At 45.3% G+C, this 18,557-nt stretch overlaps 1 protein-coding gene across 1 annotated transcript; it reads right to left on the bottom strand.

Annotated features, from left to right (window-relative positions):
* Positions 1 to 973: 973 nt before the first annotated feature.
* LOC115308608 lies at positions 974 to 18,557 on the bottom strand. The gene is made up of 2 exons (XM_040217412.3): positions 18,554 to 18,557; positions 974 to 2,157 (listed from the first exon to the last, which is right to left on the bottom strand). Exons 1-2 carry the CDS (start codon positions 18,555 to 18,557, stop codon positions 974 to 976), a joined length of 1,188 nt encoding a protein of 395 aa, XP_040073346.3.

The following is an 18,557-nucleotide window of genomic DNA, read 5'->3' as shown; positions in this document are numbered from 1 at the left end:
AAAGAGTTTTATAAAGTTCGCGACGTTTTTGTTTGTTTTCATAAGATACTGTTGTCGAACGCTCAATTGCCGAATTTTTAACCTCTTGTTTGAAACTATCCCATATGGCGAAAATATGCATATTTTGATTATTAAGGCATTTTTGCAGAATCGTTAAAACTCCCTTGGAAAACTTTTCATCTTTTAGGATACTCACATTTAATTTCCATAGTTCCCATTTAGGTCGAAATAAACGGGGAGCCTTGGCGCCAAAGCGAACAGAAACCATACAGTGGTCGGAAAAGAAAATTGGTTTGACGTTATACCTCGTCATTGAAGTGAATGCTTCGCCCGACACGTATATCCTATCCAGACGAGCGTGTGAAACACCTTGGAAGTGGGTAAAACGTATTGACATATCTTTCCCACATGCCACATCAACAAGGTTGTGCTCCTGAAGCAGGTCTTTGAGAATCGAGGCGCTTCTGTCATAACGCGTCTGAAGTAGTGCTCGGTCTTCTGCATTACAGACACAGTTAAAATCTCCCATTAGCACTACCACTTTGTCGGTGTCCAAGAAATTGGCTAGAAATTTGAAGAAAAGGAGCCTTGCATTCACAGTATTATGACCATATACACAAATAATCCTCCATTCACTCTGCCTCAAAGAAAGGTCGCATGAAATGAGACGCCCTTCCTGGTCAATGGATAAGGAAACCGACGGATAGCCAAGCGACTTACGCAGAAACAAAAAACAACCAGCAGAAAGGCCCACCGCCTGACTCACACAGATTTCAAAGTCATCTCGAAAGGGTTCTAGGGCTTCTGCAATGTCCTCATCTGATGATAATTTTGTTTCCTGTACAGCGGCTATATCAACATGCTCGTAATTTAAGAGCCTTAAGAGTTGGCGCTGCTTCCTTTTAGACCTCAGGCCTCTTACATTTAGGGTGATAAAATGTAAAGGAAGGGCGGGGTCTCCCATGAGCCTGCTTTAAGGTGAGTTAAAGTCACCGCTCTGGTTGTTATCGAGCGGTTTATGACTATTTTGTTTGGAATATGGTTTAGGCCTAAAGCCTACCTGTTTTCGGTCCTTTCTAACCCGTACAAACGGCTCGTCATCCACTGGCACAGGGTCATTCTGGTCGCCAAGTTCTGTGGCAACCTCTGGCCTCGATGATACAGCCTCTTTCTCGCTGGCCTTTGGAACGACCTCGGCGGGAGCAGCGATGTCTTCTGCGTCTGATGGTGCGTCCTCCTCGACAATCGTTGCCGTCGATGAGGCGTCATCATCATCACCGTGGTCGCAGGGCGCAGGCGTTAGCTCTGGGAGGATTCCAGAGTCGTTTTCTTTGACACCAGAGGCTGTCTCTGTTGCAGGCGAGTTATCCTTGATGTGTGCCGTGAAGGTTTCAGCAGAGGGAGTGTGGCCTGAAGCGTCAACGACCTCGGAGATGTCCATCAGGAGCTCCGAGTGTTCTTCCACGTCACGGGACACTTTCCCACGAAGCTTGGTCGCGTAAGTCGTAACGCAAGCGTCAGCGATGTGTCCGTAAGTGCCACATTTGAAGCAGCGCGGTGTCCTGCACTGCCGTCGAATGTGTCCGACCCGGTTGCACCTGAGGCACAAAGGAGGCCTTCCCGGGATGATGACGAGCGTTTGTATTCCGTACACCTGTAGCAGGTGAGGAATCTTCTCCGTCGCCGTTCCTTCATGTAGGGTGATGTCTACTTCCCTGTTTAGGGTGTCCATGTGCTCCATTTCCGGACAGCGCCACTTCTCTCGATGAATGCTACGCACTATGCCGTATGGTGTCAGGGCTTCGACAATGCGTCTATCCTCGAGATGGTCCGGAAGCCACAGGAGCTTCATCTTGAGATCCCGAGTGTTTGGGTCGATCACCAGGCACTTCTTGCCTTTGACGAGCAGCTCACCACGAAGGCACAGCTTTTCTTTGGCGAGAGCGTTGACGCAGGTGACCATCCATACATGGCCCATTTGGAATTGTCCGGTGGCTTTTATGTCTTTTAGGTCTATTACTTCCTTGAGAGCATCTCGAAAGTCCGGTGCCGTATAAGGCCTGGAGGACATGTCGGCGTGGAGAAATACAGAATTGAGGACGATGTTTCCGGTTGGCAGACGAGGGAGGGTGATCCTGTACTCACTTGAGGTGACATTAGACGATTCAATAATACCTCGGCCAGAGGCCGATGCGGTGTTTCCACCAGAACTCATTATTTCGCAGCCGTTCCAGACGGCCTCTTCTTCTTTCTCCCTGAGCTAATCCACAGCTCGGAATAGGCGTGTTTACAATCCGTTTTATACGAGACCCAATAGGCGACTACTGCCGGCACTTTTTCCCCCTCCGGTTATAGACCAGTGTCCGCGCCAATTCCGGGGCGCCGCCATGTTTATCTACGCTCGCGCCACCACGCGGAAAGAACTGGCAGGCAGGGAGGGGGGGCTGCGTTGGCGGCGTTGCTTTGGGTAGCTGGATGCGGCAGGCTGTCCGAATGCACCGACACATCGTGAAAGATGTCTTCACCAGAAGCCTCTGCGGCCCGTTCTTCAACAGGCAAGATGTCGTGAACATTCGAGAACCCATCTCGATCAAGGAAAATAAGGGAAAACCTTTCTTGTCTTAGATGTTCTCGGTGTCTGCTGACCCTTGACATCCGCGTTTCAGTCCGGGTTCATTGCGTAGTAAATATTTCGCTACTGCTTTCTTGTAGCTTTCAAATGCTTGATTGTTGGCTTCTTGTATACGACATTACATTCGTGGCACGTTTGAGACCGATTTTCGCGATCTGCTTGCCTTTCTGCGGCAGCGCGGCTCTGCCAAGCCGAAAGAAGTGCGAGGCGTTCACTTGATCGAACGCAGTTTTAGCGAATGAAAACGAGACGACGACGTTTCATCGAATGACTAGCGAATGGGTCTAGTTACATAGACAGCTCGGATTAGCTTTCCTTTGTAATGTGGCGCCTTGTCTGCCGCTGCGAAGCGGCGTAAACGAGGGCTCCGAGTATGTTAGCACGCGTCCCCCCCCCCCCCCCACACACACACACACACACACTGCGAGCGTCTGGGTTCGAAACTATTAATTGCCAGTTCTAAAGGATGGTACTTACTTGGAAGTGGGAGCTGGAATTATACGGGGTACCAGGAGACACTTACTATCGGGTAACGAAGCACGGTGCCTGTGGGGGCGGAGTCTAGGAACGCTACTGATTAATATTGTGACAGGCGATCAGTTATGATAGCAGACGAAACTGCGACTCGTTTATTCAGAAGTTCGCGGTGATATTTTATTAGCCCTCGTTACAGCACACCAAGGATCTTAGGCAGTGAAATTCACATCACGCAGGCTCGTCCGTCGTAGTCAAATGAGCGCAGTCGACGATGAGGTGTAATGAGCTACAAAGCTTCACAAGGAAAATGCGCGTGAGAAAGAGTTTTGAGGAAGTCCAAAACACCGATCCAGCAGACGCACGTACGTACGTTTACTCCGGACTTCATGAACCCGACGGCGCAAGATCAAAGAGCACCGCCGCCATCGCCACCCGGTTTTCTCTGCACTTTGCGCGACGACGGCACTGCAACGGAGGGCACTCGCCTCGGCGTTAACAATCCGCGAAATAGATTAATTTCCCAATCTTGAAGCCATTCCAAATGATAAATGAAAATACCTCGGCGTTGTTGAACATCTGACGACACAACCAACACAACTGTGCCGCTGGCTGCGTGAGCCTGACACAAATGTGCCGAGCGCCTGCTCGGCACGGTTGTTGCTCGTGAAGGCCTGCTTATTTGTAGTTGAGACGATGATTCCACATCTTTCGTGGTGCTTGCAATAACTTCGAAGGGCAGGGGAACCTTCTCACGAGGACGTTGAAGACACTCAACACCGGAGCCACCAAAGCAATCGCACAAACCGTCGCCATGTTTGCTTCTTCTTCGTCACTCGCGGCGCGGTCAACTCGTCGCGAGATGTTTTCTGGCTCGGCTAGACGAAAACCAACAACGGCAAAGTGGCGTATGGACACACGGCTCTCACATTACGGGCACTATACTCACATACCGCGGTAAACAGGACCGATGCCGGCGAAACGGCAGTCGGCACACCAGCGAAGAAGCCCTCAACGGGAAGCGGCGGCGCAGGCCGACGCAGCCCCCCCTCCCCGTGAGCGTCTGGGTTCGAGATTATTGTTCGCTTTTGCTCCTTGCGGTCGAGGCTAAAAAGAGCACTTCCGGACAAAGGTCTATTCTGCCGGCTGCCGCCAGAATAGACACTTCCTTCATTAATACTGGTCGTATCTCATCGCCGCTAGCACCGATGTGTTCCTTGTTCTTTCTAGACTCTATGGACACCACTTTGAACGTGTGAAATAAAAGCTTTCGCGAAGCTACGACGCTTTTACCGGGGGCATGGTCATGGCGGCCAATTCTAATTTCCGAACCTGTGTTCGGACCTCCGAGGCTGAATTTTCGTTTCCGAGACGCGATGTTGGTGTCAAACGTGAGCAGGCGTTTCGTAGAAGACCCGACGACTGTAGTTTGCCTCTGATCGAGTCGATAGGTTACTGTAGGAGCACTGATGCGACTTCCCGCACGAAAGCAGTCATTTTCGTGTTCGATATTGCTCACGGCTTCATCATTTGCTACCACAATTTGCTTTTTTGTTCTGAAGCGCTCCCTCGGGTAAAAGGAACGTTCGCTATGCGCGCGCGATTATTTTAATTCATTCATCTCGTGCGGCGCGCGCCTTCGCCGGAGCGGCTGGTCCTTTGAAGGCTCACCAGAGCGCGAGCAAGACTTCAAAGAGCTGCCGCTCGCTCGTAATTAGAAAACCATTATAGGTACGTACAACTATCAAATTGTTGGGGAAGGGTCTCGCACCAGGTAGGACTGTTTGTGTGTCAAATTTCTTCGAGATAGCAAACGCAAAAGTTGTTTTATCGTAAAACCGCTCGGAGAACTCGGCTGATTTCTGGTGTTTTTTCTGTTTTTTTTTTTTTTTGCGCGTTCTTTTTGTAGTGTTAATTCTAAAAGAGGGATGCCGTAAGTATCGCCTAATACCTCAACAAAAAACAAAAGTCCGAAGAAAAAAAAAAAAACAAATTTTCTCGGGGGATTGAACTAAGATCCTGTTGTGTACGAAGCGCACATCTTACCCACTGAGCTAATCCACAGCTCGGAATAGGCGTGTTTACAATCCGTTTTATACGAGACCCAATAGGCGACTACTGCCGGCACTTTTTCCCCCTCCGGTTATTCTGCCGGCTGCCGGCAGAATAGACACTTCCTTCATTAATACTGGTCGTATCTCATCGCCGCTAGCACCGATGTGTTCCTTGTTCTTTCTAGACTCTATGGACACCACTTTGAACGTGTGAAATAAAAGCTTTCGCGAAGCTACGACGCTTTTACCGTGGGCATGGTCATGGCGGCCAATTCTAATTTCCGAACCTGTGTTCGGACCTCCGAGGCTGAATTTTCGTTTCCGAGACGCGATGTTGGTGTCAAACGTGAGCAGGCGTTTCGTAGAAGACCCGACGACTGTAGTTTGCCTCTGATCGAGTCGATAGGTTACTGTAGGAGCACTGATGCGACTTCCCGCACGAAAGCAGTCATTTTCGTGTTCGATATTGCTCACGGCTTCATCATTTGCTACCACAATTTGCTTTTTTGTTCTGAAGCGCTCCCTCGGGTAAAAGGAACGTTCGCTATGCGCGCGAGATTATTTTAATTCATTCATCTCGTGCGGCGCGCGCTCGGCGGAGCGGCTGGTCGTTTGAAGGCTCACCAGAGCGCGAGCAAGACTTCAAAGAGCTGCCGCTCGCTCGTAATTAGAAAACCATTATAGGTACGTACAACTATCAAATTGTTGGGGAAGGGTCTCGCACCAGGTAGGACTGTTTGTGTGTCAAAAGGGTACTAATAAGGAAGTGTGTTTTTACATTGAGACAGCTCGTCTGAAAAATTGTATTCTTGGCCTAATAAAGACTGAGGTCTCAAAAAGAAATGAGCTGATTCTTGTTTTTCTGGCGCAGTGAAGACTCGTTAAATGTGTCACTTCTTTTTTACTTATGTCTTCAGGCCCCTGCTGTCCACCTCGGGAAAAGGTTTGTTCCGGCAGAGCTTTTTGTATACATGCCCCTAGAGTACAACTGGCCCCACACTCTTTATTTTCCCCCCTTGTGCTTTTTCTGGTGCAAGATGAGCTCGACTGAAGCATGAGTAACCTTCTAGCTTGCTACCTGTTCAGTTTGAACCCTCAAGCTAAGTCCGTTTTCACTTGACGGCCAACATCTGAACGCAGGCGCTGTTTCTACCTCGAAGCAAAACTATGCCCTTTGCCTCAGTTTCACGTCCATTCTTTTGTTAGGGTGGTCTTTCCCAGAGACGGTGAGGACAAATACAGGTCTGCGCCGCAAGAGGGACTCCACAAATCACTTTTGAGCTTTTTCTAGACATGCCGCCACAGTACAACCGCTCCCACACTCCTATATTCCCCCCTTGTGCTTTTTCTGGTGCAGGATGAGCTCGACTGAAGCATGCGTAACCTTCTAGGTTGCTATCTGAGCAGTTTGAACCCTCAAGCTACGTCCCTTTTCCCTTGACGGCCAAAATTTGAACGCAGGCATGGTTACTGCGGGATACCAAAAGTCTGCCTTTTGTCTCCGAGGGACGTTCATTCTGTGTTATGGTCGTCTTTTCCAGAGACGGTGAGGACAAATACACATATGTGCTGCAAGAGGGCCTCCACACAACCCTACAGAGCTTTTTGTAGACATCTAGAATAATTAATCATCTTCATAAATACCGACTAATTTCTGCAAACCAATATGGATTTCAGAGAGGTAAATCCACTGAGTCAGCTTTACTTAACATTCGAGGAAAACTTATCAGCAATATAGAAAATCAATCCTACACTATAGGCATCTTCGTAGATTTCAATAAAGCTTTTGACTCTATCAAGCATAATATTCTCTTTGATAAACTGCCACACTACGGAATTAGAGGCATTTCACTTAAACTATTGCGCAGTTATCTGACAAATCGTAGCCAGTTTGTGGTAGCTAATAGTATAGAATCGGACACTGAACATATAAAATTTGGTGTTCCGCAAGGATCAATATTAGGACCTATACTATTCCTTCTTTATATCAATGACATTGTTGCTATCCCCCATACGCCAGACATAGTACTTTACGCCGATGACACGAGTGTTTTTTTTTCATCCAGGGACCTATCATCTCTTATTCCTGTCACAAACGCATGGCTCAAAAACTTATCGAAGTGGCTTGATGCGAATCAGCTGCTTCTAAATGTTAACAAAACAAAATATATTGTTTTTTCCTCAATTAACAGACCAGTTAACCTTACTACCGAAATAGTATTCCAGTCACGGTCACTAGAAAGGGTTACCGAATACAAATTCTTAGGCATACATTTTCATGAAAACCTTCGCTGGACATGTCATGTGAATTTTGTGAAGCGTGACATCGCACAGTCTATTGGCATGCTGAATAGATTTCGTGCCTTATTACCAATGTGGCTAAAACGTCAGCTCTATTTCACTACTGTTCATTCTCGACTGCACTATTGTTTACTTGTCTGGGGGGTTACATCTAAATGTAATATGACTAGTTTGTACTTAATGCAGAAAAAAGTATACGATTTATTGAAAACCTATCAAGCCGCGATCATACATTCCAATACTTTGAGAAACATCGTATCCTGAATATTGAGGCACTGTATAATCAACGATTGTCTGAGGTTATATTCTCCCAAGTTAAAACTGACCGTGAATTATTCCTTTCTACATATACGAATACTGATACACACTACAATTTTAGAAATACAAACTTTATAAAAATCAGAACCAGAACAAATTACGGTACGCAATTACTATCTTGGCAGATTCCCAATCTTCTCAACCTCCACCCTGGCTTGATCGATATAATCGATCATAATTCAAACCTCTTGACTTTCAGAAAAAAATCAAAAACAATATTTTTTACTTTCCGCATAATACTGTGGTCTTCTAAATTATGTGTACAGATGTAATTGTAGTAATGTAGTTCATATATTTTTGTTGCATGTTGCGAATTATTTATTTTTCATTGCAAGAGCGTATGTAGTGTAGTGATCTAGTTACTGCGTATTTTTTGTTTTTGTTTATGGTTAACTATAGCACTCTACCACTAGTCTGCCTGCTGCATCTGCTGCATCTGCTGCAAGTGTAGTCTGGTGCTAGGGGCCTGGTCAGGTGACTTACTGTCACCTTTTGCCTCAGCACCATGACAATCCTGTATTGTCAAAAGTTCCAATAAACAAACAAACAAACAAACATGCCCCTACAGTACAACTGGCCCGACACTTTCTATTTCGTCCCCTTGTGCACTTTCTGGCGCAAGATGAGCTAAACTGAAGCACGAGTAACCTTCTAGCTTGCTACCTGTTCAGTTGGAACCCTCAAGCTACGTCCCTTTTCCCTTGACGGCCAAAATTTGAACGCAGGCATGGTTACTGCGGAATACCAAAAGTCTGCCTTTTGTCTCCGAGGGACGTCCACTTTGCACAGCCAGGATAACGCTGTCCGCAGTCGTGCTGGGACGTCCTTGCTACGGCTTGGCCGACACATTTGTTTTCTCGGCTTCCGTACTTTCCCCACGTCGGCTTGTTTCAAGTCCAGCTACAGCATTCTTGTCGAATGGTACCTGTGAATTCTGAAGGCTTGATGTCGACCTGTATTCTCTGCACAGCCCCCTACGGGGTTCTGCAGAAACCCCCGTCTTAGTAAATCACGTAGGTTTTCAATGAAGTGTGTCTCCACATCTTACGGGGGTGGGCAAGCAACACCGAGGACACAGTCTTCTTGTCTGCAGTGCCTCTTTATTCTCAGACACTACAAAACCCCACGCCACTGTTCAAAGGCTCGAAAAATCAGGACTACCTTCAGCTTTTGCGTTCGTACATAAACTTTGACACCAGCTGTGTTAACCAACCTGGGCTCGTTCATTACAGGAGGAAAGCAAGCACTCGTATCAAAAATGAATCGTCGCTCTAGCACTCTTCGTTTCCTAGACATGAGCAGTACATAAAAAACAGCCGACTCTCTTATTAGGCCAACATTAATGTGCTTTTCTGGTTCAATTATGAAATAATCGCAATAGAACCATTTGTATTTACTGTGCAGGCCGTTTCTTTAATGCAACTTCTCAATTACCTAAAAGAAATGGTAATCTGAAGAGTCATCTTTTTTCACTAAAAAAAAACAACAAAAAAAAAACAGAAAAAACACCAGAAATGAGCCGAGTTCTCCGAGCGGTTTTATTAGGTCGATAAAACAACTTTTGCGTTTGCTATCTCGAAGAAATTTGACACACAAACACTCCTACCTGGTGCGACACCCTTTCCCGACAATTGGATAGCTTAATGGTTTTCTAATTCCGAGCGAGCGGCAGCTCTTTGAAGTATATCCATCCACTTGTGCTCGGGACACCCTCCCTGTTGATCGATGAGTCTCGATTGAGATGAGCTGACACGGTTTCACTGCACACACATGTTCCTATGATGTTGTTTTCACGACCACAATCGATGAATGCACTCCAGCGGTCTTGAATATCCACAGGCGAACGATTGAACTTGGTCGGGCTTGTTAATTTCCGAGCAGAGTCCCAAAACCTGTTTTCGCGAATATAACGAGTTCTAGACTAGCTGGAGCGATGAAATTTTAACAGTGCGTCTAAATTCAGAGCGCGATCATTCGCTGCGAATTAGAACTTTCTAGCTATCGTAGTTTTCTTTATACGAGCATAGGTGAAATCAAAACATCGTACAGTGAAAGCCTTACTTTCACGTAAACTTCTGTTGATAACTTTCTTTTTAGAATACCTACATCGATGAGACGCGCCTCGAATGTTCCTCGGAACATAATCTTACTCCCTGGTTAAAATAAATGTCCTAGCTAGCCTACTTTCCGAGCTTCGTGCGATTGAATCACCTCCGGTTGCGAGCAAAACACGCGGCAGCCATTTGCTTTTTTTTGCAAAAACCAAACCAGAACCACGAATGGGCGGTAAATTTCTAAATATTTGACCTAAATAATTTAAACTTGTTGTGGAACACGGGTCTCGACGACATCGTTTTCAAAAATAAGACGATTCCCGTAATTCTAAGTTTGGTTTTATTAAACCAGGGCTGTGTTTCAAATCTCACCCTAATAAACCCGAGTTACTCGGGCGGATCGTGTCACGTGACAGCAGAAATGAAAGAACGCTGGACGCAGGCAGGTTTCAAAACGCCAGGTGTACAGAAGCTTTACCTCGCAGTATGATTTCGTTAATTTTAAAACACGGCCAGGAATTACATTTTTTATGAATGAATAGATAGATGACCCGTTTCGAATGAATGGATCCATGAGTGCGGCTGAGCAATTCCGACCGGTCGGTAAATCCCGCCACCTGGTGCCTTTTGTTTTACCATTGAAAATATTGAATTTCTGAAATCTATATTACGACCTTGAATTTACGATATCAAATGGGGGACACTTGTTCCCAGCCGCCCCTGGACTGGACAGAGACCGATTTCTTTTCTTGTGTGATGCGAGTTTCGCGAAATAAACGGCGTTTGAAAGTTTTCACATCGAAGCCAGCCATTCGCTTTCCTCACTTTAGGCACCGATCCTTTCTTCGATCTCGCTTCATTAATACTGGTCGTATCTCGTCACCGCTAGCACCGATGTGTTCCTTGGTCTTTCTAGACTCTACGGACACCACTTTGAACGTGTGTAATAAAAGGTTTCGCGATGCTACGACGCTTTTACCGTGGGCATGGTCATGGCGGCCAATTGTACTTTCCGAGCCTGTGTTCGGACCTCCGAGGCTGAATTTTCGTTTCCGAGCCGCGATGTTGGTGTCAAACGTGAGCACGCGTTCCGTAGAAGACCCGACGACTGTAGTTTGCCTCGGATCGAGTCGATAGTTTACTGTAGGAGCACTGATGCGACTTCCCGCACGAAAGCAGTCATTTTCGTGTTCGATATTGCTCACGGCTTCATCATTTGCTACCACAATTTGCTTTTTTGTTCTGAAGCGCTCCCTCGGGTAAAAGGAACGTTCGCTATGCGCGCGCGATTATTTTAATTCATTCATCTCGTGCGGCGCGCGCCTTCGCCGGAGCGGCTGGTCCTTTGAAGGCTCACCAGAGCGCGAGCAAGACTTCAAAGAGCTGCCGCTCGCTCGTAATTAGAAAACCATTATAGGTACGTACAACTATCAAATTGTTGGGGAAGGGTCTCGCACCAGGTAGGACTGTTTGTGTGTCAAATTTCTTCGAGATAGCAAACGCAAAAGTTGTTTTATCGTAAAACCGCTCGGAGAACTCGGCTGATTTCTGGTGTTTTTTCTGTTTTTTTTTTTTTGCGCGTTCTTTTTGTAGTGTTAATTCTAAAAGAGGGATGCCGTAAGTATCGCCTAATACCTCAACAAAAAACAAAAGTCCGAAGAAAAAAAAAAAAACAAATTTTCTCGGGGGATTGAACTAAGATCCTGTTGTGTACGAAGCGCACATCTTACCCACTGAGCTAATCCACAGCTCGGAATAGGCGTGTTTACAATCCGTTTTATACGAGACCCAATAGGCGACTACTGCCGGCACTTTTTCCCCCTCCGGTTATTCTGCCGGCTGCCGGCAGAATAGACACTTCCTTCATTAATACTGGTCGTATCTCATCGCCGCTAGCACCGATGTGTTCCTTGTTCTTTCTAGACTCTATGGACACCACTTTGAACGTGTGAAATAAAAGCTTTCGCGAAGCTACGACGCTTTTACCGTGGGCATGGTCATGGCGGCCAATTCTAATTTCCGAACCTGTGTTCGGACCTCCGAGGCTGAATTTTCGTTTCCGAGACGCGATGTTGGTGTCAAACGTGAGCAGGCGTTTCGTAGAAGACCCGACGACTGTAGTTTGCCTCTGATCGAGTCGATAGGTTACTGTAGGAGCACTGATGCGACTTCCCGCACGAAAGCAGTCATTTTCGTGTTCGATATTGCTCACGGCTTCATCATTTGCTACCACAATTTGCTTTTTTGTTCTGAAGCGCTCCCTCGGGTAAAAGGAACGTTCGCTATGCGCGCGAGATTATTTTAATTCATTCATCTCGTGCGGCGCGCGCTCGGCGGAGCGGCTGGTCGTTTGAAGGCTCACCAGAGCGCGAGCAAGACTTCAAAGAGCTGCCGCTCGCTCGTAATTAGAAAACCATTATAGGTACGTACAACTATCAAATTGTTGGGGAAGGGTCTCGCACCAGGTAGGACTGTTTGTGTGTCAAAAGGGTACTAATAAGGAAGTGTGTTTTTACATTGAGACAGCTCGTCTGAAAAATTGTATTCTTGGCCTAATAAAGACTGAGGTCTCAAAAAGAAATGAGCTGATTCTTGTTTTTCTGGCGCAGTGAAGACTCGTTAAATGTGTCACTTCTTTTTTATTTATGTCTTCAGGCCCCTGCTGTCCACCTCGGGAAAAGGTTTGTTCCTGCAGAGCTTTTTGTATACATGCCCCTAGAGTACAACTGGCCCCACACTCTTTATTTTCCCCCCTTGTGCTTTTTCTGGTGCAAGATGAGCTCGACTGAAGCATGAGTAACCTTCTAGCTTGCTACCTGTTCAGTTTGAACCCTCAAGCTAAGTCCGTTTTCACTTGACGGCCAACATCTGAACGCAGGCGCTGTTTCTACCTCGAAGCAAAACTACGCCCTTTGCCTCAGTTTCACGTCCATTCTTTTGTTAGGGTGGTCTTTCCCAGAGACGGTGAGAACAAATACAGGTCTGCGCCGCAAGAGGGACTCCACAAATCACTTTTGAGCTTTTTCTAGACATGCCGCCACAGTACAACCGCTCCCACACTCCTATATTCCCCCCTTGTGCTTTTTCTGGTGCAGGATGAGCTCGACTGAAGCATGCGTAACCTTCTAGGTTGCTATCTGAGCAGTTTGAACCCTCAAGCTACGTCCCTTTTCCCTTGACGGCCAAAATTTGAACGCAGGCATGGTTACTGCGGGATACCAAAAGTCTGCCTTTTGTCTCCGAGGGACGTTCATTCTGTGTTATGGTCGTCTTTTCCAGAGACGGTGAGGACAAATACACATATGTGCTGCAAGAGGGCCTCCACACAACCCTACAGAGCTTTTTGTAGACATGCCCCTACAGTACAACTGGCCCGACACTTTCTATTTTGTCCCCTTCTGCACTTTCTGGCGCAAGATGAGCTAAAGTGAAGCACGAGTAACCTTCTAGGTTGCTATCTGTTCAGTTTGAACCCTCAAGCTACGTCCCTTTTCCCTTGACGGCCAAAATTTGAACGCAGGCATGGTTACTGCGGAATACAAAAAGTCTGCCTTTTGTCTCCGAGGGACGTTCATTCTGTGTTATGGTCGTCTTTTCCAGAGACGGTGAGGACAAATACACATCTGTGCTGCAAGAGGGCCTCCACACAACCCTACAGAGCTTTTTGTAGACATCTAGAATAATTAATCATCTTCATAAATACCGACTAATTTCTGCAAACCAATATGGATTTCAGAGAGGTAAATCCACTGAGTCAGCTTTACTTAACATTTGAGGAAAACTTATCAGCAATATAGAAAATCAATCCTACACTATAGGCATCTTCGTAGATTTCAATAAAGCTTTTGACTCTATCAAGCATAATATTCTCTTTGATAAACTGCCACACTACGGAATTAGAGGCATTTCACTTAAACTATTGCGCAGTTATCTGACAAATCATAGCCAGTTTGTGGTAGCTAATAGTATAGAATCGGACACTGAACATATAAAATTTGGTGTTCCGCAAGGATCAATATTAGGACCTATACTATTCCTTCTTTATATCAATGACATTGTTGCTATCCCCCATACGCCAGACATAGTACTTTACGCCGATGACACGAGTGTTTTTTTTTCATCCAGGGACCTATCATCTCTTATTCCTGTCACAAACGCATGGCTCAAAAACTTATCGAAGTGGCTTGATGCGAATCAGCTGCTTCTAAATGTTAACAAAACAAAATATATTGTTTTTTCCTCAATTAACAGACCAGTTAACCTTACTACCGAAATTGTATTCCAGTCACGGTCACTAGAAAGGGTTACCGAATACAAATTCTTAGGCATACATTTTCATGAAAACCTTCGCTGGACATGTCATGTGAATTTTGTGAAGCGTGACATCGCACAGTCTATTGGCATGCTGAATAGATTTCGTGCCTTATTACCAATGTGGCTAAAACGTCAGCTCTATTTCACTACTGTTCATTCTCGACTGCACTATTGTTTACTTGTCTGGGGGGTTACATCTAAATGTAATATGACTAGTTTGTACTTAATGCAGAAAAAAAGTATACGATTTATTGAAAACCTATCAAGCCGCGATCATACATTCCAATACTTTGAGAAACATCGTATCCTGAATATTGAGGCACTGTATAATCAACGATTGTCTGAGGTTATATTCTCCCAAGTTAAAACTGACCGTGAATTATTCCTTTCTACATATACGAATACTGATACACACTACAATTTTAGAAATACAAACTTTATAAAAATCAGAACCAGAACAAATTACGGTACGCAATTACTATCTTGGCAGATTCCCAATCTTCTCAACCTCCACCCTGGCTTGATCGATATAATCGATCATAATTCAAACCTCTTGACTTTCAGAAAAAAATCAAAAACAATATTTTTTACTTTCCGCATAATACTGTGGTCTTCTAAATTATGTGTACAGATGTAATTGTAGTAATGTAGTTCATATATTTTTGTTGCATGTTGCGAATTATTTATTTTTCATTGCAAGAGCGTATGTAGTGTAGTGATCTAGTTACTGCGTATTTTTTGTTTTTGTTTATGGTTAACTATAGCACTCTACCACTAGTCTGCCTGCTGCATCTGCTGCATCTGCTGCAAGTGTAGTCTGGTGCTAGGGGCCTGGTCAGGTGACTTACTGTCACCTTTTGCCTCAGCACCATGACAATCCTGTATTGTCAAAAGTTCCAATAAACAAACAAACAAACAAACATGCCCCTACAGTACAACTGGCCCGACACTTTCTATTTCGTCCCCTTGTGCACTTTCTGGCGCAAGATGAGCTAAACTGAAGCACGAGTAACCTTCTAGCTTGCTACCTGTTCAGTTGGAACCCTCAAGCTACGTCCCTTTTCCCTTGACGGCCAAAATTTGAACGCAGGCATGGTTACTGCGGAATACCAAAAGTCTGCCTTTTGTCTCCGAGGGACGTCCACTTTGCACAGCCAGGATAACGCTGTCCGCAGTCGTGCTGGGACGTCCTTGCTACGGCTTGGCCGACACATTTGTTTTCTCGGCTTCCGTACTTTCCCCACGTCGGCTTGTTTCAAGTCCAGCTACAGCATTCTTGTCGAATGGTACCTGTGAATTCTGAAGGCTTGATGTCGACCTGTATTCTCTGCACAGCCCCCTACGGGGTTCTGCAGAAACCCCCGTCTTAGTAAATCACGTAGGTTTTCAATGAAGTGTGTCTCCACATCTTACGGGGGTGGGCAAGCAACACCGAGGACACAGTCTTCTTGTCTGCAGTGCCTCTTTATTCTCAGACACTACAAAACCCCACGCCACTGTTCAAAGGCTCGAAAAATCAGGACTACCTTCAGCTTTTGCGTTCGTACATAAACTTTGACACCAGCTGTGTTAACCAACCTGGGCTCGTTCATTACAGGAGGAAAGCAAGCACTCGTATCAAAAATGAATCGTCGCTCTAGCACTCTTCGTTTCCTAGACATGAGCAGTACATAAAAAACAGCCGACTCTCTTATTAGGCCAACATTAATGTGCTTTTCTGGTTCAATTATGAAATAATCGCAATAGAACCATTTGTATTTACTGTGCAGGCCGTTTCTTTAATGCAACTTCTCAATTACCTAAAAGAAATGGTAATCTGAAGAGTCATCTTTTTTCACTAAAAAAAACAACAAAAAAAAACAGAAAAAACACCAGAAATGAGCCGAGTTCTCCGAGCGGTTTTATTAGGTCGATAAAACAACTTTTGCGTTTGCTATCTCGAAGAAATTTGACACACAAACACTCCTACCTGGTGCGACACCCTTTCCCGACAATTGGATAGCTTAATGGTTTTCTAATTCCGAGCGAGCGGCAGCTCTTTGAAGTATATCCATCCACTTGTGCTCGGGACACCCTCCCCGTTGATCGATGAGTCTCGATTGAGATGAGCTGACACGGTTTCACTGCACACACATGTTCCTATGGTGTTGTTTTCACGACCACAATCGATGAATGCACTCCAGCGGTCTTGAATATCCACAGGCGAACGATTGAACTTGGTCGGGCTTGTTAATTTCCGAGCAGAGTCCCAAAACCTGTTTTCGCGAATATAACGAGTTCTAGACTAGCTGGAGCGATGAAATTGTAACAGTGCGTCTAAATTCAGAGCGCGATCATTCGCTGCGAATTAGAACCCTCTAGCTATCGTAGTTTTCTTTATACGAGCATATGTGAAGTCAAAACATCGTACAGTGAAGCCTTACTTACACGTAAACTTCTGTTGATAACTTTCTTTTTAGAATACCTACATCGATGAGACGCGCCTCGAATGTTCCTCGGAACATAATCTTACTCCCTGGTTAAAATAAATGTCCTAGCTAGCCTACTTTCCGAGCTTCGTGCGATTGAATCACCTCCGGTTGCGAGCAAAACACGCGGCAGCCATTTGCTTTTTTTGCAAAAACCAAACCAGAACCACGAATGGGCGGTAAATTTCTAAATACTTGACCTAAATAATTTAAACTTGTTGTGGAACACGGGTCTCGACGACATCGTTTTCAAAAATAAGACGATTCCCGTAATTCTAAGTTTGGTTTTATTAAACCAGGGCTGTGTTTCAAATCTCACCCTAATAAACCCGAGTTACTCGGGCGGATCGTGTCACGTGACAGCAGAAATGAAAGAACGCTGGACGCAGGCAGGTTTCAAAACGCCAGGTGTACAGAAGCTTTACCTCGCAGTATGATTTCGTTAATTTTAAAACACGGCCAGGAATTACATTTTTTATGAATGAATAGATAGATGACCCGTTTCGAATGAATGGATCCATGAGTGCGGCTGAGCAATTCCGACCGGTCGGTAAATCCCGCCACCTGGTGCCTTTTGTTTTACCATTGAAAATATTGAATTTCTGAAATCTATATTACGACCTTGAATTTACGATATCAAATGGGGGACACTTGTTCCCAGCCGCCCCTGGACTGGACAGAGACCGATTTCTTTTCTTGTGTGATGCGAGTTTCGCGAAATAAACGGCGTTTGAAAGTTTTCACATCGAAGCCAGCCATTCGCTTTCCTCACTTTAGGCACCGATCCTTTCTTCGATCTCGCTTCATTAATACTGGTCGTATCTCGTCACCGCTAGCACCGATGTGTTCCTTGGTCTTTCTAGACTCTACGGACACCACTTTGAACGTGTGTAATAAAAGGTTTCGCGATGCTACGACGCTTTTACCGTGGGCATGGTCACGGCGGCCAATTGTACTTTCCGAGCCTGTGTTCGGACCTCCGAGGCTGAATTTTCGTTTCCGAGCCGCGATGTTGGTGTCAAACGTGAGCACGCGTTCCGTAGAAGACCCGACGACTGTAGTTTGCCTCGGATCGAGTCGATAGTTTACTGTAGGAGCACTGATGCGACTTCCCGCACGAAAGCAGTCATTTTCGTGTTCGATATTGCTCACGGCTTCATCATTTGCTACCACAATTTGCTTTTTTGTTCTGAAGCGCTCCCTCGGGTAAAAGGAACGTTCGCTATGCGCGCGCGATTATTTTAATTCATTCATCTCGTGCGGCGCGCGCCTTCGCCGGAGCGGCTGGTCCTTTGAAGGCTCACCAGAGCGCGAGCAAGACTTCAAAGAGCTGCCGCTCGCTCGTAATTAGAAAACCATTATAGGTACGTACAACTATCAAATTGTTGGGGAAGGGTCTCGCACCAGGTAGGACTGTTTGTGTGTCAAATTTCTTCGAGATAGCAAACGCAAAAGTTGTTTTATCGTAAAACCGCTCGGAGAACTCGGCTGATTTCTGGTGTTTTTTCTGTTTTTTTTTTTTTTTTGCGCGTTCTTTTTGTAGTGTTAATTCTAAAAGAGGGATGCCGTAAGTATCGCCTAATACCTCAACAAAAAACAAAAGTCCGAAGAAAAAAAAAAAAACAAATTTTCTCGGGGGATTGAACTAAGATCCTGTTGTGTACGAAGCGCACATCTTACCCACTGAGCTAATCCACTTTTTTTTTTTTTTTTTCTTTATTACATGGAAGTTATAGAACAAGAGAGAGCACATCAGCCAAAAAACATTCAAACAGGCAAACGAGCATAGTAATATACATATAAAGATGAAATGCTATTTACAGAGAACATTCAATATACAATCAACAATAGGCCTCTTTCACGCTGATGTCTTGATTAGATTATTACACACTAAACAAATGATAATCAAATCTTTCAAAACCTAATGACACTCAGAACCCAT

This window comes from Ixodes scapularis, unplaced genomic scaffold (genome assembly GCF_016920785.2).
Source record: "Ixodes scapularis isolate PalLabHiFi unplaced genomic scaffold, ASM1692078v2 PGA_scaffold20__3_contigs__length_1032517, whole genome shotgun sequence".
NCBI classification, from domain to species: Eukaryota; Metazoa; Arthropoda; class Arachnida; order Ixodida; family Ixodidae; genus Ixodes; species Ixodes scapularis.
Note: the sequence above shows the minus strand (reverse complement) of the source record. Positions and strands in the feature narration are given on the sequence as shown.